We start from the raw sequence: 9318 nt of genomic DNA on the forward strand, positions 1-9318 counted from the left end.
CCCCCCCCCAACCCCCAGCCCTGAGTTCTCTCTGCAGGAATCTCGGCCATCCTCACGAAAGCACAAGCAGTCACCATGTGTTTGGAACATGTTCTTCTGATGGCCGCTCTCAGTCCCTGGTACTCTCATCAATCTCACATCTCAGAGGTCACCGAGGCTGCACAGATACACTAGTCAGAGATGCAGCTGGTGGAGCTCAGCGAAAGAGCACTGGCTGCTCTTCCAAAAGACCCTTGTTGCCTGTACCCATGTCAAAAAAACACACTTGGCATGGAAATGTTTGTATTGTATGTATTTTACTGCAAGGGCTTCTGGGAAACTTTAATTTATGTGCATGATTTACTTTTCTCTTTTGAGCCAGGATTGGACCTGAAGCTTGCTATGGAGCCTACGCTGTCCTGAGTGACTCTGGAGCCAGGGATGACCTTGAACCCCAGATCCTTCTGTCTGCACACCCGCATAGGTGTATGCCAGTGTGCCCCGGCATAGAACATGTCTTCAACTGTAATGTGATAAGCCCCACTGTGGGAACTCATTGGTGGAAAGTGAGCTTAGCCAGGGGACAAGGTCCTTAGGAGGGGACTCAAGAAGGATGAGTCACCCTTTCTGCAAGGCATGCAGTCATAGAGGATGGGCCTGAGTTCATGGGGTTTCCAAGGCCCCTTCTGCTCAGATTCTCTTGTGACCACAAAGTAGTGACTGGAGTCTCATCACCTCAGGGTCCTGGATCACCCGTCACAATAGCTTAGGTCATGCAAAGGAATATTTCCTTATAGAAGATCAATCACAGACATACATGGAAGTGTCAATCAGTTTTTTTTGGGGGGGGTTGTTTTTTTGTTTTGTTTTGTTTTGTTTTGTTTCAAGACAGGGTTTCTCTGTATAGCCCTGGCTGTCCTGGAACTCACTCTGTAGATCAAGCTGGCCTCGAACTCAGAAATTCACCTGCCTCTGCCTCTGCCTCCCAAGTGCTGGGATTAAAGGCATGCACCACCACTGCCCAGCTATCAGTCAGTTTCTTAATGAGCTTAAATTCATTCTCTTGTTGTGCTGTGCTTGGGATGAGACCCTGGGCTCTGGGAAGACTATGCAAGCACCCCATTACTGAGCCACGTTCCCAGCCCTATGCAGCCAAAGATGACTGTGAACCCCCAACTCCCCTGTCCCCATCTCTCAGATGTTAGTATTGCAAGCATTCATCACCAGACCTGGCTCTTAAGCTGTTCTTCACCCCATGGATGTGAATGCACCCCCTTGACCCCATGGATGTGAATGCACCCCGATGATACGGGAGTCCAACCTGTTACCCTACCCACTGGGACTTAGTTCTTTATAGCCTGGGCTAAGCGCAGCAGACTCCCTGAGGGTAGGAGCATACCTAGCACATGCCTGGAACATCAATGAGCATTAAAACAACACAGCAATACCATCTTCTTTGCTATGGAGCTGGCCAGACCCTCCAGTGAAGACCGTGAGGCTAGACTCCTGCCCCAGCTCTCCACTCTCCCTCAGAGGAGCAGAAGTTTCTTTCCCCAAGCCAATGGGTGGATGTCTTGGAAGTGACTATATATTGATACTACCAGCCCATCCTGTCCCCACAAGAGTAGATTCAAGATAAGATATCACTCACTCAAGGATACCAGGCCCCCGGCAGAGATGCAAAGGGCGTTTGCCATCCTGGTCAGGGGTGTTGGGGTCTGCTCCAGCCACCAACAGCACATGGACACAGGCAGCATGACCTGCAGAACAGGCCTCATGCAGGGCAGTGCGGCCCCCGGGGGCACTGTCTGGCTTTGCTCCACGTCTCAGCAGCAACCGAAGAACTTCAGTGTGGCCACGGCTGGCTGCCACGTGCAGTGGAGTGGTCAGCTCCTCTTCATATGTCAGAGACCAGAGTCCTAGGAAGAGAGGGGCAGAGACCTCAGGTCCCAAGGGATAACAAAGAGCTGCAAGTCAAGGGGATGATGCTGGCAGTGGTGGAAGGAAGGGACCCAGAGCTCGGTCTGAAGCCCTCCTCTCTCCCTCTCAGACCCTCCATGCCCCAGCCCGTACTCAGAGCACGGATGTTGAAGCGGTAATCTCTCCATCGCTCTGGGTCGCTGGTATCAAAGATGGAATCAGGAGCCAGACCAGTGCTGGAGTCCAAGAGGATTCGAGAGACAGAGCCCACATCCCCAACAAGTACTGCCTGCCAAAAGGCAAGGGCAGGTCCTGAAGCAGTGCGGATGATAGGTCCCGGGCCCCTCTCAAGGTGCTCCTCACACCCTCTGTCAGGCTTCTCTACCAGCCTTGCACAAAGGCTGTATCTGTCCCCCCGAGCCTCTCCCTGGTCCCTGCACTCCTCTGGGGACCAACTCATGAGCATATGGGGAAAGGGATAGTATCAGAAGGGAAGAGGAAAAGACCACAGGCAGAGAGAACGAAAAGAGAACCATAGGCAGAGGAAGCAGAGGTCCTTATGTCCCTGGTTGGAGCCCGACCTGGCCACGATGGCCAACAGGAGCTATTCTGGGCTCCACATGACATCTATCTTGGGCCAAGGGCTAGGTTGTTGGGAAAGTTTGGTGCGGGGAACAGCAGCTAGGGACTTCAGCTTGCCCTGGGTCCTTGGGGCCTCTGTTCCTGAGGCAGCCAGCCCAGTTCCCATCTCAGGCTTTCACACCCCCAGCTGTCCCTCACCCCTCTGGTGGCTGCTCCAGCGAGGCTCAGCTGTCCGGCTCTCCAGCAGCAAGTCAGCTGTGCTGCAGGGGGGGAACAGGTCGTGCAGTCTAGCCAGGTCCCCAGTGTACAGCGCATTCTGCAGAGCCATGTCACGGCACAGCAGTGGTGACTCGGGGGCCCTCTGGGCTCTCCAGCTCTGGCAGGTAGGAGCAGAGCGGAAGCACCCCGGATTGTGTCTCCTGTAGGGAGGGGAGCGTCTTCCCCCAAGCATGGCTGCTTTCTAGGAGAAGCTGCCAAAGAAGCAAGACTTGGGCCACGCTAAAGTTGAACTGTGCAGGCAGTGCTGGGCCCTAGCCAAAAGAAGCCTAGTGTGGGAGGAGCGAGAGCACAAGAGCGGTAGGCTAGCTGTAAATAGCACCCGGCTGTCAGTACCTAGATGGAAAGCTCCCTCTGGAGAGAGAGGCGCCCGAACAGTGTGTGTGTGGGGGCGGGGGGGGGGAGAAGCAGCCCAAGTTTCACTCCCTGCCCATCCTGAGTTCTGGCCTCCCGTCCGTTCTTGGTGCATCCTCCCATCATCATCCCAGGTTCCAGCTTTACTCCCCGGATGACCCCCAGCATCTCCTTCAAGGCACCTCTACCCCTCCGTAATTGCTGGAAGTGATCAAGGAAGCCTTTCTGGCTTTTCAGCACTATGAGAGAGAGGCTGCTTCTGTTGAGGAACGTGTGGACAAAAGGCAGAAGAATGGAGAGACAGATGATGTGAAGCCTTTAGTCCCAGCTCCGTTGTCTGGCTGTCTCTGGTCCTGGGTTGCTCTGGACTTGGGCTCTCACCTAATCTGGTTCACACTTTTTTTTTTTTTTAAAGATTTACTTTATTTATATAAGTACACTGTAGCTGTCTTCAGACACACCAGAAGAGGGCATCAGATTCCATTACAGATAGTTGTGAGCCACCATGTGGGTGCTGGGAACTGGACTCGGGATCTCTGGAAAAGTAGTCAGTGCTCTTAACCATTAAGCTATCTCTCCAGCCCTCACACTGATTTTTTTTTTTTTTTTTTTTTGAGACAGGGTTTCTCTGTGTAGCCCTGGCTGTCCTGGAACTCTGTAGACCAGGCTGGCCTCGAACTCAGAAATCTACCTCCCTCTGCCTCCCAAGTGCTGGGATTAAAGGTGTGCACCACCACTGCCTGGCCCTCACACTGATTCTTAACCATGGACACTGATTGACTTTTCTCACACCCTCTGCACAAGGTTGACATATCTGCCTTCTGAGAAAAAAAAAATGTGTCTTCTTTAGCCCTTGCTGACAGGAGTATCCTGGCCTCTTGAGTCTCCAACCCTCTTTGTAGGAGAGAGGTTATAAGAGCTACTTTTCTCTTCACAGTGACAAAATGAAAAACAAAAACAAAGAACAAACAAACCAAAAATCTTTCACGCAACAACAACAAATTTGACAGAAACAGCTCAGAGATTGAAGGGTTTCTTCTGGCTTCCAGTTCAAGGGAACACAGTCTATGATGTTGGGGCAGTCATGGCAGTGGTCACAGTGCCTCCAAAATCAGCATGCACAGAGTGAAGCATATAAGTGCCCAGCTTACCATCTCTTTTGCATTCAGTATCCCATCCTACAAAATGGTTCCACCCACATTTAGGGTGGCTCTTCCCACCATAATCTACAAACCTCTTCCGAGATATACCCAGAGATTTGTCTCCAGTGTGATTCTAGATACTGTCAGGTGTCAGTCAATATTAACTATGAACCATCACAGAGAGGAAGAGCACTCAGGAGCACTGCCTCTATCATCTCTGTGGTCCACTATCGCCCCACCTCCTTCACTCCCTCACTCTGTAGATGCTTCAGCTAGCATAACTGAGTCCCAGATCAGGAACAACCTTGGAGGCTCTTCTGTCCAATGTCTCCTCACTTCATAAAGAAAAAGACTGAGGTATGGACAGGTCATAGAGGGAGTGGATACTTGTCGGCTAATGGAAGGCCAACTCCCTTCTAGACTTGGCATTTTTCTCTTTGGATCTTCTCCTCTCTGTCCTTCCCTTCCTGTCATCCCCTCTCCCTTAAGTACCTTGAACAAGTGAAGTGGAGAGCCAGCATGGGGGAAAAAAAAAGACAAGATAAAGTCACAGGCATAGTGGGAGGAGCTCTGGCGGCCAGAGCAGAGGTTGGAGGAGCTGGGGCCCAGGGGTGGGGCCCAGAGACAGGAAGCTATGAAGACTGATGACAAGAGAGCCCTCAGGAGCCACCTGGGCCTTTATGTGTCTGTCACACCTTTAACTCTGGAAGCACCCGCCATTCCCCACATCACATCCACAGCAAAGACCATCACTTTTTCTTCTTCTTCTCCTTCGCTAGTCTGGCCTCCTCGGCCTCCAGTTGGTCCTTGGTAAATTTCATATTCTTTTTTCCCAGTGGAGTCTTGTAAAACCATTCCTGGGTTGGCAGAGAAGCAGGGATTGGTTCCCTGGATGCAACCCCCCTTCAGTCTTACAACTCTCTCCCATCATTCTCTCAGTCTTGGGGGGCAGAGCGATCCATCACAGCAGGTTTCCACCAATTACTTCAGGCCATAGAGTCACCCATGCTTGGGAGGCTAGCCCTCTCCCCTCCCACCCTACAGGCCTCTGTGACCACTAAGGTCAGCCTTCCTCTGGGGATGGTGGCCAAGTCAACAGATGTGTCTAGTGCTAGCAGCCCAGGTGGCTCTGCCCAGCTTCTTTCTCTGGCTCCTACACCTCTGCCCATCCCTAGAGTTGTTCCTGTGGGCTAACCAAGTGCCTCTGTCCTGACCTTCTCCTGGCAGTGTAGGAAATAACTGGAGTAGCCCCAGACATTCAGAGGGCTGACTCCAGGCTGCCATGGCCCAGCCCACTGATCCTGGCCTGGCAACTTTACCTTAAGGGATTCCTCCTCCTCCCTGTATACTGGATTCAGCCTTGCCAAGTGCCCCACAAACTCGGAGGCAACCAGTGGCTTCTTGGTCAGTTGAAGGAGTCGGCGTTCTGTCAGCACTGACTGGACAGACTGTAGAATGTGACCAGGTGTGTAGCCATCAGACACCCTAGCCAGGGCACTAACGTCCAGACTCGGGGTCAGCTGAATTCCCATTCCTTGTTTCTCTATCATTCGTTTCCAGAGCACTGCAGAGAGATGTAAGAATGGGGCAAAGGGTCAGAGAGCAGCAGATAAGCCAGGCTTACAGCCTCTGCCTTTGTCCAGGCAGCTCTGGGTCCATGGAGAGCAACAGGTCCCTCCAGGAAGGTATGGGACCTGGTAGGATAGAAATGTTCTTCTACTTACATGCTCAGTGTCCATTACACTGAGGTCATTAGCCAGAGAACTGGGATGCTAACTTATGGCTTTTCCAGACCTGTCATCTGATGCTGGAATTGAGGCTCGAAGCAAAAGTAGGGGGGTGGAGAGAGAGCAGAGACTCAAAAGGGTAGTGGTCCCTGGGTTCCATTGCTGGCCTCACCATAGCGAGAAGCATAATCAGGCCGGGGTAAGAAGAGGATTCGCTCGTAGAGCCGGCACAGCCCCTTCATCTCTGCCAGCTGTGGGCGCTCCGTCGTCCCTATCAGCATCACACGGTCGCCAGGGCTCAGCTGTCTTGTTGCCTTCATGAGGTCTTTCTTTATTCTTTTTGGATCCATCTGCTCCAAGAATGGAAGGCTGTGGCTCGGGACCTTCATGATAACAGGGGCTGTGGGACCCCTGTTCTCAGAGCACATGGCCTAGGCCTGTGCCTCACATCAGTCCTGAGTGGGGCAGCTTTGAGGTCAGGGAAGTAGGCATGACAAGAACAGAGCACTCGAGCAAGGTGTCAGTGACTTGAGCAAGACTTCCAGTCTGGACCCACACTCTGGTTGTCCGTCCCAGCCCTCCTGCCCACAGTCTTCACCTTCCTCTCTTCCTTTGGGACTTTCTTGTAGAAGGTTTTCTCAGTATTTCCAATCCAGATGACAGAGGGCTGGAGGACCCGGGCCACCTGGGTAGGTTAGCGTGTAGATACCAAATGCCAGACATCCCTAGGCCAAGGGTCACATCCCCAGCTGCTCAGGCCCCCGAGCTCCTAGCTTTTACTTGCTTTCTTCTGTCTCTATGTCCTCCCACATTCCCCAGCACAGGAGCTTCAGGGGATGACAGGCTCTCACAGGGGTTACTGAAAAGATGTCAGTTCAGGTCCCTTTCATTCCAGTACAACATAGATTGCCCCCAAAGTGTTCGGAAAGCCTACCCTGCTGCTGGCTCTACCTGAGAAATCAACCCACGCTTCAAGCTCAAGGCTACAAACCTTAAAGACAATGTGTACCAGTAGCTGTGCTCCGTTCTTTCCTGGGTATTTCCCCATCACGTTGTCAGGTGAGAGGTCAAACAGGTTGGCACCAGTTTCTGTGCACACCGCTTGGACCAACATCTTCTTCCCCATGCCAGAGGGTCCCACCAGGAGGATGGAGCGGACATGTGGAGCCATGGTATGTATGTCATGGGAGCCTGGGGGGAAGCAAAGAGGGCTGGGGCAGGCAATGGGCCAAAACTGGGCTGTAATCTGGAGAAGGCCCTGGAAGGTTCTGCCAAGGCCTGGGGCTAAGAGGGTGAGGTGAGGGTCTGCCCTGTACTACCTTCCCCAATACCTGAGCAGCTTCCCCAGGTCTGCCTCAACGCCTGCTCAGCAACCTCAGTAGGGAACTGTGTGGAAGGGCCAATGAGGCACACACTTTTTCCTTCCATACCATACAATTCCACCCTGCTGGGTGGCATTGAAAAGCACGTGGCACACTGTTTGCAAGGCTCCTGGTCTCTGGCCTTTAATAAACTTACAGGGATGGCTCTCTGAGAACAAGACTGACTCCAGGATGTCAGTTGGGATTGAGCAAGTCATGGGTTCACTTGATCTCTAAGGTGGCCCAATTTGAGTGTAATTGCAGAAGGATCTGTGACTGTATACTAATCTTGCACACTCTCCAAAGCCACACTCCTGTGGTCCCACCCAGCCCTGGCTTTCACACTCCCCTGGAATTCTCACCCAGCCGAAGAACCCCATACAGCGCCATGTTCTGCCGTATATCAAATAGGGAAGGCATGGGCATTTTGTTTGCCAGAGTCAGAGTGGACCCAAGATAGAAACAATCACCTGTGGGGACCAGGAGGGAACAGCTGGTGAGTGGCACTCCTGTGAGTGTTTATGGGAGAGATCTGTTGAAAAAGAAGCCTCAGGAAACGGGGCAGGTGTGGAAGGGCAAGGATGCAGTGATGTGGGAGGCAGAGGCGCTCACCAATGTAGTCACTGAGTGTCACCAGCACAGACTTCTTTATAAGGCCAACAACAACAAGCTCTTCAAACAATGAGTCCACAGACCTGTGGGAGAAGGACCCCACAGACGTTAATGAGAAGGGACAAGGGAGAAGGAAGTGGAAATGGGGCTGTGAGCATGTGAAGAAGCGACATGGGGTGCCCTGGTAACGATGTTCTGTGACCAGAAATGTCTACATGGCTCTGGACAGCCAGAATCTGAAAATGAGGTACTGACCACTGTGTCAGGGGATATACACTCCACAGTGAGTGCCTTGTGGAATGTGGCAGAAGCCAAGGCCCCCTGCAACAATGCTCACCAATCTTTCCCTTCCACCATCATAAGCCTTCCCCCCCACCCCCCGCCTCCCAAACAAAGTATAAAGTGTGAATGCCCTTGTGAGCTGTGGCCCTCCAGCAGCTGGCATCTAGCAGGCCCCCCAGTACCCCTGGGGTATTTAATACAGGCACAGATTGAAGGGACCACCAATCAAAGGTTGGGGGAGATAGTATATATGATGATTATAAAGCCACCGTGTTGTTCTGCTTTGTCAGTGTGTGTGTGTGTGTGTGTATGCGTGTGTGTGTATGATGTAGATGTGTGCATATGTGCATGCAGGTACATTGCATGCGTGTTAACATGTGTATTAAAGTCAAAGGTCAAGGTCAAGTTGCCTTTCCTTGCTTGATGGCTCATCGTCTACCTTTACTGAACTAAAAGTCCATCAATCCTGCCCAAACAGTTAGCCAATGAGCTTCAGTGATCCACTTGTCCGCCCACACACACCTCACCCCTAATTCACAAGGGGCAACCAACTCACACAGCTTTGTTTGTTTGCTTGTTTGGTTGATTGGTTTCGTTTGTTTTTCAAGACAGGGTTTCTCTATATAGCTCTGGAAGTCTGGAAACTCATTCTGTAGACCAGGCTGGCCTCGAACTCAGAGCTCCTTATGTCTCCACTAGGATTTTATTTTATTTTATTTTCTGGTTTTCTGAGACAGGGTTTCTCTGTATAGTCCTGGCTGTCCTGGAACTCACTCTGCAGACCAGGCTGGCCACGAACTCAGAAATCTGCCTGCCTCTGCCTCCCAAGTGCTGGGATTAAAGGCGTGGGCCACCACTACCCGGCAATCTCCACCAGGATTTAAAGGAATGTGCTGCTGCTGTTCAGAGTTATCTTCATTTTTAAAGCAGAAACTTGGTTGACAAGGCTAGGGGTTTACAGAGGTAAAGTGACTTCCCTAATGCTACATAACAACAGAGCCGGGCTTTGCATCCTGGCCTTGTGCAGCAGGATCTACCACCTACCTCTCTGGGGGCCTTGTGCAGCAGGATCCCTACCTACCT

General features: G+C 51.9%; 2 protein-coding genes across 6 annotated transcripts in view; both read right to left on the reverse strand.

Annotated features, from left to right (window-relative positions):
- Positions 1-3502, reverse strand: part of Asb10 (ankyrin repeat and SOCS box containing 10) — a 14717-nt gene extending 11215 nt beyond the window's left edge. For 2 of the 4 annotated variants that reach the window (XM_031380173.1, XM_031380172.1), the window contains exons 1-2: positions 2053-2586; positions 1631-1898 (exon numbers count right to left, since the gene is read on the reverse strand). In XM_031380173.1, the coding sequence (XP_031236033.1) occupies positions 1631-1898; positions 2053-2365 (581 nt within the window). In that variant the 5' untranslated portion in view covers positions 2366-2586. Of the gene's footprint in view, positions 1-1630; positions 1899-2052; positions 2587-2679 lie in introns of those variants that run through there. The other 2 variants (XM_031380175.1, XM_031380176.1) reach the window with 2 other exon arrangements.
- Positions 3503-4900: 1398 nt separating this feature from the next.
- Positions 4901-9318, reverse strand: part of Iqca1l (IQ motif containing with AAA domain 1 like) — a 13359-nt gene continuing 8941 nt past the window's right edge. The window contains exons 13-19 of one of the 2 annotated variants that reach the window (XM_031380177.1): positions 7954-8036; positions 7704-7811; positions 6972-7171; positions 6579-6665; positions 6153-6330; positions 5573-5817; positions 4901-5110 (exon numbers count right to left, since the gene is read on the reverse strand). In XM_031380177.1, coding sequence (XP_031236037.1) covers positions 5003-5110; positions 5573-5817; positions 6153-6330; positions 6579-6665; positions 6972-7171; positions 7704-7811; positions 7954-8036 — 1009 coding nt within the window. In that variant the 3' untranslated portion in view covers positions 4901-5002. The remainder of the gene's footprint in view (positions 5111-5572; positions 5818-6152; positions 6331-6578; positions 6666-6971; positions 7172-7703; positions 7812-7953; positions 8037-9318) is intronic. The other variant, XM_031380178.1, reaches the window with a different exon arrangement.

The sequence above is a fragment of the Mastomys coucha genome, unplaced genomic scaffold, assembly GCF_008632895.1.
Source record: "Mastomys coucha isolate ucsf_1 unplaced genomic scaffold, UCSF_Mcou_1 pScaffold19, whole genome shotgun sequence".
In the NCBI taxonomy this organism is placed as follows: domain Eukaryota; kingdom Metazoa; phylum Chordata; class Mammalia; order Rodentia; family Muridae; genus Mastomys; species Mastomys coucha.